At 47.2% G+C, this 12,295-nt stretch overlaps 1 protein-coding gene across 1 annotated transcript in view; it reads right to left on the reverse strand.

The window, feature by feature from the left end:
* The window catches only part of TG (thyroglobulin), a 234,104-nt gene that overhangs the window by 163,871 nt on the left and 57,938 nt on the right, over positions 1-12,295 (reverse strand). Inside the window, exons 22-24 of the mRNA XM_060243108.1 lie at positions 8,130-8,351; positions 6,512-6,661; positions 2,691-2,861 (exon numbers count right to left, since the gene is read on the reverse strand). Coding sequence (XP_060099091.1) covers positions 2,691-2,861; positions 6,512-6,661; positions 8,130-8,351 — 543 coding nt within the window. The remainder of the gene's footprint in view (positions 1-2,690; positions 2,862-6,511; positions 6,662-8,129; positions 8,352-12,295) is intronic.

Here is a 12,295-nt window from a genome sequence, read left to right on the forward strand (position 1 = left end):
CCTGGAGAAAATGGCCACAGGTGGACTCTATGACATTGTACTTCCTCGAAGTCCCTCCCCTCTCCCCAAACCCAGCTTTTCAAGAGCCAGTTTGGTGTAGTGGTTAAGTGCACAGATTCTTATCTGAGAGAACCAGGTTTGATTCCCCACTCCTCCACTTGCAGCTGCTGGAATGACCTTGGGGCAGCCATAGCTCTCACAGAGCTGCCCTTGAAAGGGCAGATTCTGTGAGAGCTCTCTCAGCCCCACCTACCTCACAGGGTGTCTGTTTTTAGGGTGGAGGAGGGGAGGTAAGGAGATTGTGACTGCTCTGAGACTCTGATGGTGCATTCACACGACAATAGATGTTTTTTACATCCAGATTTTTGCTATTCCTATACAGTAAAAATCTGGATGTAAAACATATTATTTAGTGTAGTGTGAATGCACCATGAGATTCAAAGCACAGGGCAGGATATAAATTCAATATCTTCTTAAACCCAATATCTTCTTCCCTTGGCTTCCACTCTCAAAATCTCCAAGTATTTCCAACCCAGAGCTGTCATCCCTAGAAGGTGGAAATCTGTAAATCAAAGAGCTCTCAGCAGGACCTTTTTTGTAGCAGGAATGCCTTTGCATATTAGGCCACACCCCTCCCTGATGTAGCCAGTCCTCCTAGAGCTGACAGTAGGCCCTGCGGGAGCCTGGGAAGCCTATGCCTTACAAAAGGATAAAAAGATCATTCAGCATACAGAAAATGCTGCAGAAATATTAAGAATTGTTGCCAGCTGGGGCTGGCAACACTACACCACCATGCCCCAGTGAGAGGCAAGGGGAGACCTGGCAAACCAATAAAATTTGCTACTCAGTCACTTGACAACACTTTTGGGACACCCCTTGCAAGACCTCTCATATTTTTTTGTTGTTCAGTCACACAGTCGAGTCCGACTCTTTGCGACCCCATGGACAAAGTCACGCCAGGCCCTCCTGTCTTCCACCATCCTCCGAAGTCTGCTCAAATTCGTGTTTGTTACATCAGTAACGCTGTCCAGCCATCTCATCTTTTGCCCTCCCCTTCTTCTTTTGCCTTCTGTCTTTCGCAGCATCAGGGTCTTCTCTAAGGAGTGCTCCCTTCTCATTGGGTGGCCAAAGTCTTTGAGCTTCGGCTTCAGCATCTGGCCTTCCAGGGAACAGTCAGGGTTGAGTTCCCTTAGGACTGAAAATCTCAAATCACGGCGTACCATTTCCACATGTAGCACATAGCACAGCTTCATGGCGAGGCCAATGGCGAGCATCTGAGAGCAACGCTGGCCCTAGAAGCGTCAGTACGAAACGGTGGAAGTCTGAAGATCAACCTTTAAAACAGTGACGCGTCCTCTCCAGACAAAACCAGCCCTGTGCTAATCAGAAGCAAATGTTCACATTGCTGTCAAAACTGCAGCGGCAGATGCTTTCGATCAAAGTGTCATTTCTGCTCAGAAAAAGAGTATAAGGATGTGCCAGGAATGAGGAAAGAAAATGTCTCCTGGGCAGCCAGAAAGAGGGTTGATTGAAAGGAGAATTATAAGCAATCGACACCCTTGTTTATAGCGCACTTGAGGCTTTTATTGTCTTTTACAGTGTTGGAACCAGCCCTAGCAATGTGGCACGGGGAGGACATTTTAACTCTGCATGTGGAAGATAACTAGTTCAACAACTCTCCGGCGTCAACAGCTGAAAGCTGGCAGCAGTGGTGGCTCGACAACGGGTACCACCTAAGACCACCACCGCCTCTCTCCACCCACTATATGCTGTTTCCACTCAGGATCTGGAGGCCAGAACATTCTTTTGTATATGGCTTCTTCAAGGGTGGAATTCTAGCAAGAGCTCCTTTGCATATTATGCCACGCCTGCTTTTTGTAGCCAATCCTCCAAGAGCTTATAAGGGTCTTTTTTGTAAGCTCTTGGAGGATTGGCTACATCAGGGGTGTGTGGCCTAATATGCAAAGGAGCTCCTGCTAGAATTACACCCCTGGTCTTCCTTAGGATCTTCAAGGACAACAAGCAAGCCACGCGTGTCCAAAGGTGGCAACTGACTTATTGCATCTCGCGAGGATTCAAGAAACCTCACTGGCAGGGTTGCTGCCTCTCCAGTGGGGGATCCCAGCACCAGCTCCCATTTCCCACTACTGCTTAGAGTGGCTTGGGAGAAAAATTTTAAAATGGCCGTTGAGTTAGACGTCATGTCTGGGAAAACCTAGAAGCTCCATCGCACCTTTCCAGGAACTGCCAGAAACTCTATGGTAAAATATAACGACTCGGAGCAGCGATGAGAGGGGGGAAATGGCCACTGAGAGTGTGACATCAGTTCTTGGAAAATTTGGAAGCAACGTCACTTTAAAAGGTATCCAGTTCGACAGAGCTTCTACTGAATTGTTGAAGAGCTGCTATTATAGTTATATATAATCGTGACACCTGAAATTTTGAGCTTGGCCCCGCCTCCTGCACCAGCCATTTTGTGACTGTCTCCACCTACTGCAGCCACCATCTTAGGTTGGTGCCCACTGCCCTATATCAGAATTCCAAAGATGCCCACAGATTCAGAAAGGCTGAGGACGCCTGCTTTATAAAATACCATTTGAATGGCTAAGGGCTGCCTAAATCTAACTGAAAAGACTCATCTCACTGTGCCAAGACTTTACATCTGCGTGAAAGGTTGTCCAGGGACTCACCTAGGCACTGGGAGACTGTAAGCCGGCTGTCTGTTTCAGTCCACTCCAATATCTTTCCAAGGCTATCAACACAGAATGACTTGTTGGTAGCAGAGTCTTCAAAGTAAGACTCATACCTGCCGTCCCCATCACACTGTAAGCCTCGACTGTCCATCTGGCAGGCAGTGATACCTATTGCAGGAGAACAGAGTAAATGTTAGGATAGCTATTTCTTTAGTGCTTGAGTCTCAAGGGCAAGAAATTCCATTCTGGCTTGATCCATGATTTCAGTCACCTGATTTACGAGTGCCCCATCCTATGACATGTAGACAAGCCGCTGAAACTTACAATGCATGTGGGCAGGGCTTTTTTTGTAGCAGGAACTCCTTTGCAGATTAGGCTACACCCCCCTCGATGTAGCCGGTCCTCCAAGAGCTTACAAGGCTCTTAGTACATATGAACATATGAAGCTGCCTTCTACTGAATCAGACCCTCGGTCCATCAAAGTCAGTATTGTCTACTTAGACTGGCAGCGGCTCTCCAAGGTCTCAAGCTGAGGTTTTTCACACCTATTTGCCTGGACCCTTTTTCATTGGAGATGAAGAAGAAGATATTGGATTTATATCCCGCCCTCCACTCCGAAGAGTCTCAGAGCGGCTCACAATCTCCTTTACCTTCCCCCCACCCACAACAGACACCCTGTGTGGTGGGTGGGGCTGGAGAGGGCTCTCACAGCAGCTGCCCTTTCAAGGACAACCTCTGCCAGAGCTATGGCTGACCCAAGGCCATGCTAGCAGGTGCAAGTGGAGGAGTGGGGAATCAAACCCGGTTCTCCCAGATAAGAGTCCGCACACTTAACCACTACACCAAACTGCCGGGGATTGAACCTGGGACCTTCTGCCTACCAAGCAGATGCTCTACCACTGAGCCACCATCCTTCCCGATGGTACAGGGCCTTCTGTAAGCTCTTGGAGGATTGGCTACATCAGGGGGGTGTAGCCTAATATGCAAAGGAGTTCCTGCTACCAAATAAGTCCTGCTTATGGGAGGCATAACCCAAGAAACAAGAGGCTCTTCCTCATTCTCATTTTCCTTGCTTGTGTGTTTCTGCTGGTTTTGAGGGGGAGGGGAGTCAGTTATGCATGTGTTTTTCCCTTCTAATAGTCCATTCTGCATTACATCACTTTATGTCCATCCTATCACCCTGTAGATTTAAACTGCAGGTTTTTATCCGAGCATGAAGTCATATAATGTTGAAGCAACAATTAGAGAGGAGCAAAACACCTGCGGAACGGGGCGGGGTGGGGGGGACAGAGCAACAGAAATATGCAGGAGAGGACAATCAGAATGCAGAAAAGCCAAGTTCTAAACAGGCTGTGCAGTGAAACTACCATGAATTCACTGTCTTGGCAAAGTGGCCAGAGAATTGTCTTTCAGGCTGCGAAATCAAGTTTAGCAAATCCCTGAAGGTTTGGGGCAGTGACTCAGGAAGATGGTGTTTGGGGAAAGGAGGAAGATCAGTAGGGATGTGATGTCACTTTAAGGACTTCTCATACACTTTATGGTATGCCGTGGAGCATACCATATGGCTTCGAAATGGCTTTTTCCTCCACTAGTCTGGAAATAAGACGCAATTCCAAGAGCGCTCCAGTTTCAATCTGGAGGCTGGCAACTCTGTGGCCCCCATGAATAATCTTCATCGACGAGTAGCCTTTTAAGAATTCTCAACTTTCCATCCATGATTTCCATAACTTGTGCCTCACAGCCCTAAGTATCTGGTGAAATGAGCAATAATCTTCAACTGCTCATGGCTAAAAGGCACAAGTGCATTTTAAAAACATGATCCTTTCTAAGAAATACAACTAGGGTTGCCATGTCCAATTCAAGAAATATCTGGGGACTTTGGGGGGTGGAGCCAGGAGACATTGGGGTAGAGCCAGGAGCAAGGTTGTGACAAGCACAATTGAACTCCAAAGGGAGTTCTGGCCATCACATTTAAAGGGACCGCACATCTTTACAATGCCTTCCCTCCATTGGAAATAATGAAGGATAGGGGCACCTTCTTTTGGGGCTCATAAAATTGGGCCCCCTGGTCCAATGCTTTTGAAACTTGGAGGATATTTTGGGGAGAGGCACTGGACACAATACTGAAAATTTGGTGCCTCTACCTAAAACAACAGCCCTTCAGAGCCCCAGATACATGCAGATCAATTCTCCATTATCCCTTATGGGAATTGGTCTCCAAAGGGAATATTGGAGTGCCCAGCAGACATTCCCCTCCCCCCCACACCCCGCTTTCTGATGACCCTGAAGCGAGGGGAGGGTCTCCAAACCAGGGGATCCCCTGACCCCACCTGGAGATTGAGCAACCAAAAAAGAGTCACATGGAAAGAAGGAATGGGGAGAATGCCATAGGCTCTGTGTATAAACCGGCTTTCCTAGCACTTCTCAACAAAAATAATGTATTGTAGAACACTCTTATGATGCAAATCCAGTTTATTCTTATATGAGGCAATAAGCCTTTAAAAGAGTTCGGACTGGTCCAAATTTATATGCAATGTATCCACAACATATATTCTTCCTTCTGAACTGCATACAATATTTTTGCAGCAGATTAATCGATAGTGCGACAGGTTTAATCGATTTAATTCCACTGTTTCGCTCCAACGCTTTTTCTTAGCGAAAGCTTATTTCATTCAAAACGCATCCGTCTCCTTTTTACAACGCTTTACTCTCAACCTCAGTAGAATCAACATTGACACACCATTCATGTCACACAATCGAATGGTGCATCAATGTTGATTCTACTGAGGTTGAGAGTAAAGCACTGTAAAATGGAGAAGGATGTGTTTTGAATGAAATAAGCTTTGGCTGGGGAAAAGCATTGGAGCGAAACATAAGAACATAACATAAGAGAAGCCATGTTGGATCAGGCCAATGGCCCATCCAGTCCAACACTCTGTATCACACAGTAGCCAAAAAATTATTTATTTATTTATTTATACACACACACACACACACTGTGGCTAATAGCCACTGATGGACCTCTGCTCCATATTTTTATCTAACCCCCTCTTGAAGCTGGCTATGCTTGTAGCCGCCACCACCTCCTGTGGCAATGAATTCCACATGTTAATCACCCTTTGGGTGAAGAAGTACTTTCCTTTTATCCGTTTTAACCTGACTGCTCAGCAATTTCATTGAATGCCCACGAGTTCTTGTATTGTGAGAAAGGGAGAAAAGTACTTCTTTCTCTACCTTCTCCATCCCATGCATAATCTTGTAAACCTCTATCATGTCACCCCGCAGTCAACGTTTCTCCAAGCTAAAGAGCCCCAAGCGTTTTAACCTTTCTTCATAGGGAAAGTGTTCCAAACCTGTAATCATTCAAGTTGCCCTTTTCTGCAGTTTTTCCAATGCTATAATATCCTTTTTGAGGTGCGGTGACCAAAATTGCACAAAGGAATTAAATTGATTAAACCGGTCTCACTATCAATTAATCTGCTGCAAAAATTTTGTATGCAGTTCAGAAGGAAGAATATATGTTATGGATACATTGCATATAAATTTGGACCAGTCCGCGCTCTTTTAAAGGCTTATTGCCTCATAGAAGAATAAACTGGATTTGCATCGTAAGAGTGTTCTGCAATACATTATTTTTGTTGAGAAGTGCTAGGAAAACCAGTTTATACACGGAGCCTACGGCATTCTCCCCATTCCTACCTAGGAACTGGCAACCCTAAATACAACCAACCCTGGACTCCTGGACATTTTCATTCACCATCGAGCAACACGACGTACTGCAAATATGTAACAGAGATTTAGTACTTCAGATCCCTTACAGTGCTCAGCTTTAAAGGCTCCGGGGGAGACGGTCGTTTTCCCCGAAGGACATTTGGGGCAAGAGAGGCTTCCGGACTGCTCTTGATAGGATCCAGAGGGGCACGGGATGCAGTGGTCATTTTGGAAGTAGGCCCCTGGAGGGCAAACAACTGCAAAAGGGGAAAGCTTATGTTACTTCTATGGAATTCAAAAGAAGCATCGTATTCATTTATACTAAAGCTCCACTGTAGCTTCCTTCTCACACCTCTTTGTCAGCTCTTGCATTTGCATGCTAAGTTGCTGCCCATTCATTGATCTTACTGGCTGCCAGTGTTCATAGAATAATAGAATCATAAAGTTGGAAGGGACCGCCAGGGTCATCTAGTCCAACCCCCTGCACAATGCAGGAAACTCACAAATACCTCCCCCTAAATTCACAGGATCCTCATTGCTGTCAGACAGCCATCTAGCCTCTGTTTAAAAACCTCCAAGGAAGGAGAGCCCACCAGGAACTGTTCTAACTGTCAGGAAGTTCTTCCTAATGTTGAGCCAAAAGCTATTTTGATTTAATTTCAACCCGTTGGTTCTGGTCCTACCTTCTGGTCCTAAACAATTCCACACCATCCTCTAGATCAGTGGTCCCCAACCTTTTTTGCACCAGGGACCGGTTTTGAGGAAGACAATTTTTCCAGGGACCGGAGAAGTTTGGAGATTTTGAAAAAAATGACTCCTAAGAGCACGTATGCCTGGGAAACGGAACAGTATGGCTAGCATTCCGTCACATTATATACTGTGTGTGCGGGGACCAACAGCAAGCAGGATATACTGTGTGTGTGGGGACCAACAGAGAGCAGGATATATTTCCAACAGCAGTACAGTGGAAGGAACGAGAGTTCTCACGAAATGACTAACTTTTTGGATGTCCTTATGCAAGTGCTTTGTTGTGGAGCCTGCATTGTATTTGGTCTGTTAAGTGTATAGGATTTGTATTCCTGGTGGTATTTAAGAAATTCACAGTCCCAAATTTTCTTTGTTATTTAATACGATCATTTCCTATTGCTCGTGTCAGCTGTGAGTGTATTGCTTTTTGTTCTTGATTCTGGCTCAGAGTCGGTACTTGATTTGGAGAAAGGCGATCTACCACCATCTCCCTACTGTTCATGGTCCAAAGAAGTAATATATTGGGGCAGCCATAAAGAATAGAACAGCCAAGGTGAGCCCCCTGAAGGAGTCTCAGCAGAAACATTCCTGCTTATTCCCTTAACTTACTTTTTCTAAGTGACTAAAAAACAGGGCTTTTTTTGTAGAAAGAACTTTGCATATTAGGCACACCTCCCTGATGTAGCCAATCCTCCAAGAGCTTACAGTGTTCTTAGTACAGGGTCTATTGTAAGCTCCAAGAGGATTGGCTACATCAGGGGTGTGTGGCCTAATATGCAAAGGAGCTTCTTCTAGAATTCCACCCCTGTAGCCAATCCTCCAAGAGCTCACAGGGTTCTTAGTACAGGGCCTAATGTAAGATCCAACAGGATTGGCTACATCAGGGGTGTGTGGCTTGATATGCAAAGGAATTCCTGCTACAAAAAAAAGCCCTGCAAAAAATACAAGAAGGCAAAAAGCTGGCCAAATAACACATACCACATCCTTGGGAATCGAGCGAAGTTCTTTCTGCAATCAACACCTTTTGGAATCTGCTCTTACACCCAAGGTAAACTCCAGAAGATATGTTAAAATCGACATCTCTGGGGAAACTAACGGAAGTGTCTGCTTGGAAGCGCTTGGAGTCCAGATGGAAGACAAATCCATGGTTCCGGAGGAGTGATTCAAAGCGTCCCATGAGATCCCCAGCCATAGCTTCTTCTGTAATATAATTAAGCAGAGCAGTTTGTTGAAGGGTGTGTGAGACATTAAGAGGTCGATAGGCTGATTGACCAAGTGGGGGGGGGGGGAGAAACAGTGGTCAGCTTTTTTAAAGAAGCAGCTTCCGAGTGCCCATGAAAATCACAAACATGAATTTGCAACAATATTCATGCGCCTCTAATTTAGCTATTCAAGGCATAGGAGCTTAAGTGCTTTCACGCTGATCAGGAATTATTTAAATGCACGCGTGCAATTTGCACATAATGTAGAATTGCATCCAGTCCAAAATTTTGTCTTGTGAAGAAGATGATATTGGATTTATCTCAGAGTCTCAGAGCAGCGTACAATCTCCTTTCCCTTCCTCCTCCACAACAGACACCCTGTGATGTAGGTGGGGCTGAGAGAACTCTCCCAGAAGCTGCCATTTCAAGGACAACTTTGCGAGAGCTATGGCTAACCCAAAGCCATTCCAGCAGCTGCAAGTGGAGGAGTGGGGAATCAAACCCGGTTCTCCCAGATAAGAGTCCATGCACTTAACCACTACAGGGGAAGAAGGTCTATGAGAGCCATGGCTGACCCAAGGCCATGCCAGCAGGTGCAAGTGGAAGAGGGGGGAAATCAAACCCGGTTCTCCCAGATAACAGTCCGCACACTTAGCCACTACACCAAACTGGCTCTCTTACACTTTTAAAGAGGTGGGTGAGCAGAGCTGCTGTGACTGCCCAAGTGAAGGGGGGTCAGCTTGTGGAACTGAAGGCAGTTTACAGTGCCGAGAGCCCAGGATCACCAAATCCTATTCTAGTCCCCATTTGTGATCCTGATGGACTAGAGCGCCTTCCAAAACCAAATTTCCAAATGCATCTGAAAACACAAGTTATTTTCTCATTCCCGTATCTCTGAGCCAGTGAATATTGCTGGTCTCCCCCATAATCCAGACCAGAGGCACCAACGTAAACATCAACAGATTGCCAAAATGGGAGCCGCCACCCCACCCCACCCAAAGGCAGCTTCTGGAGTCATTTGACTTCATTCCTCATTAGGCAGAAGCAGGCAGGCAGACAAATGGAGTCTTGGAAACTCTGAATCAGAGAAAGGAACGCCTGTGAGATCGCTCGAAACTGAGTTACGAAGTTATTGGAAGGGGCCTGCAACCTAATCCGGAGATTAAACAGTAGCTGTCGTATGAAGGAAGAATAAACATGGGATGCATTTTCTGCCTCCACCCGCACAGTAGGTGGGAGGTCCGTAGAAGAAAACTTCCTAGCTTATGCAAGAGGATGACGTTTTAGAGGGATGCCAGCCTCCAGGTGGGACCTGGAGATGCCCCAGAATTCCAGCTCATCTCCAGACTACAAAGATCAGTTCTCCTGGAGAAAAGGATTGCTTTGAAGAGTGTATTCTGTAGCATTTTACCCTTCTGAAGTCCTTGTTTGGTGTAGTGGTTAAGTGTGCGGATTCGATTCTCCACTCCTCCACTTGCACCTGCTAGCATGGTCTTGGGTCAGCCATAGCTCTGGCAGAGGTTGTCCTTGAAAGGGCAGCTGCTGGGAGAACCCTCTCCAGCCCCACCCACCTCACAGGATGTCTATTGTGGGGGTTGGAAGGTAAAGGGGATTGTGAGCCGCTCTGAGACTCTTCGGAGTGGAGGGCGGGATATAAATCCAATATTTTCATCTACCTCACAGGGTGTCTGTTGTGGGGGAGGAAGGTAAAGGAGATTGTGAGCCACTCTGAGACTCTTAGGAGTGGAGGGCGGGATATAAATCCAATATCTTCATCTACCTCACAGGGTGTCTGTTGTGGGGGAGGAAGGTAAAGGAGATTGTGAGCTGCTCTGAGACTCTTTGGAGTGGAGGGCGGGATATAAATCCAATATCTTCATCTACCTCACAGGGTGTCTGTTGTGGGGGGGAGGAAAGTAAAGGAGATTGTGAGCTGCTCTGAGACTCTTCGGAGTGGAGGGCGGGATATAAATCCAGTATCTTCTTCTTCTAGGTTCCATCCCCAAATCTCCAGGAGTTTCCCAACTTGGATCTGGTCACCCTACCTACCCTTCCATCCCCTACCAGTAGCCAGACAGGACTTGGCAACCTTAGATGCAAAACAAGCATTGGGGGAAAGTGTAGAAAAGGAGACCTAAAAGGGCACTGGCAGGGGTGGAATTCTAGCAGGAGCTCCTTTGCATATTAGGCCACACACCCCTGATGTAGCCAATCCTCCAAGATCCTGCAAGGCTCTTTTTTGTAAGCTCTTGGAGGATTGGCTACATCAGGGGGTGTGGCCTAATATGCAAAGGAGCTCCTGCTAGAATTCCACCCCTGGGGACAGGTACGGGATACTTTCCCTAGAAGGCAAGTATAAGAAGCTGGGGGCATTTTATTCTAGGTAGGGATGCCAGCTCTGGGTTTATAGAATCATAAGAGTTGGAAGGGACCTCCAGGGTCATCTATTCCAACCCTAAATGGGTTGGGAAATTCCAGGAGATCTTGGGGGTGGGGGTGGAAGCCTGGGAAGGGTGGGATTTGGGGGGGACCTCAGCAAGGCATAATGCCATAAAGTCCACCTTCCAAAGCAGCTGTTTTCACCAAGGGAACTGATCTCGGTCACCTGGAAAGCGAGTGTAATAGTGGGCTAGCTCCAGGTGCCGCCTGAAGGCTGGCAACTCTAGTTCCCCTGGAGAAAATGCCCACTCTGGAAGGTGAACTCTATGGCATTGTACCCCATTAAAGACCCTCCCCTCCCCTCCCCAAGCCCTGCCTTCCTCAGAAGAAGAAGAACTGCAGATTTATACCCCGCCCTTCTCTCTGAATCACAGACTCAAAGCGGCTCACAATCTCCCATATCTTCTCCCCCCACAACAGACACCCTGTGAGGTGAGTGGGGCTGAGAGGGCTCTCACAGCAGCTGCCCTTTCAAGGACAACTCCTGCAATAGCTATGACTGACCCAAGGCCATTCCAGCAGGTGCAAGTGGAGGAGTGGGGAATCAAACCCGGTTCTCCCAGATAAGAGTCTGCACACTTAACCACTACAGGGGAAGAAGGTCTATGAGAGCTATGGCTGACCCAAGGCCATTCCAGCAGCTGCAAGTGGAGGAGTGGGGAATCAAACCCGGTTCTCCCAGATAAGAGTACGCACACTTAACCACTACAGGGGAAGAAGGTCTATGAGAGCTATGGCTGACCCAAGGCCATTCCAGCAGCTGCAAGTGGGGAGTGGGGAATCAAGCCCGGTTCTCCCAGATAAGAGTCTGCGCACTTAACCACTACAAGGGAAGAGGGTCTATGAGAGCTATGGCTGACCCAAGGCCATTCCAGCAGCTGCAAGTGGAGGAGTGGGGAATCAAACCCGGTTCTCCCAGATAAGAGTCTGCGCACTTAACCACTACAGGGGAAGAGGGTCTATGAGAGCTATGGCTGACCGAAGGCCATTCTAGCAGGTGCAAGTGGAGGAGTGGGGAATCAAACCCGGTTCTCCCAGATAAGAGTCTGCACACTTAACCACTACAGGGGAAGAAGGTCTATGAGAGCTATGGCTGACCCAAGGCCATTCCAGCAGGTGCAAGTGGAGGAGTGGGGAATCAAACCCGGTTCTCCCAGATAAGAGTCTGCACACTTAACCACTACACCAAACTGGCTCTCAGGCTCTACCCTCAAAATCTCCAGGTAATTCCCAGCTCTGAGCTGGCAACCCTCATGTCAAACTAAGATCTGGGAGGCCAAGGACATGTATTCTCACTCTGCCATGGGAGCTCAGTGAGTGACCTAGGCCCAGCCACTCTTGTGTCATTGCTGGGAGGAGATGAAGCAAGAGAGAATGCAGTTGCAAACCACCTTGGATCTCCATCAGGGTAGAAAGGAAAAGGTAGTCCCCTGTGCAAGCACCAGTCATTTCCAACTCTAGGGTGACGTCACATCACAACGTTTTCACGGCAGACTCTTTATG

This window comes from Heteronotia binoei, chromosome 7 (assembly GCF_032191835.1).
Source record: "Heteronotia binoei isolate CCM8104 ecotype False Entrance Well chromosome 7, APGP_CSIRO_Hbin_v1, whole genome shotgun sequence".
Lineage (NCBI taxonomy): Eukaryota > Metazoa > Chordata > Lepidosauria > Squamata > Gekkonidae > Heteronotia > Heteronotia binoei.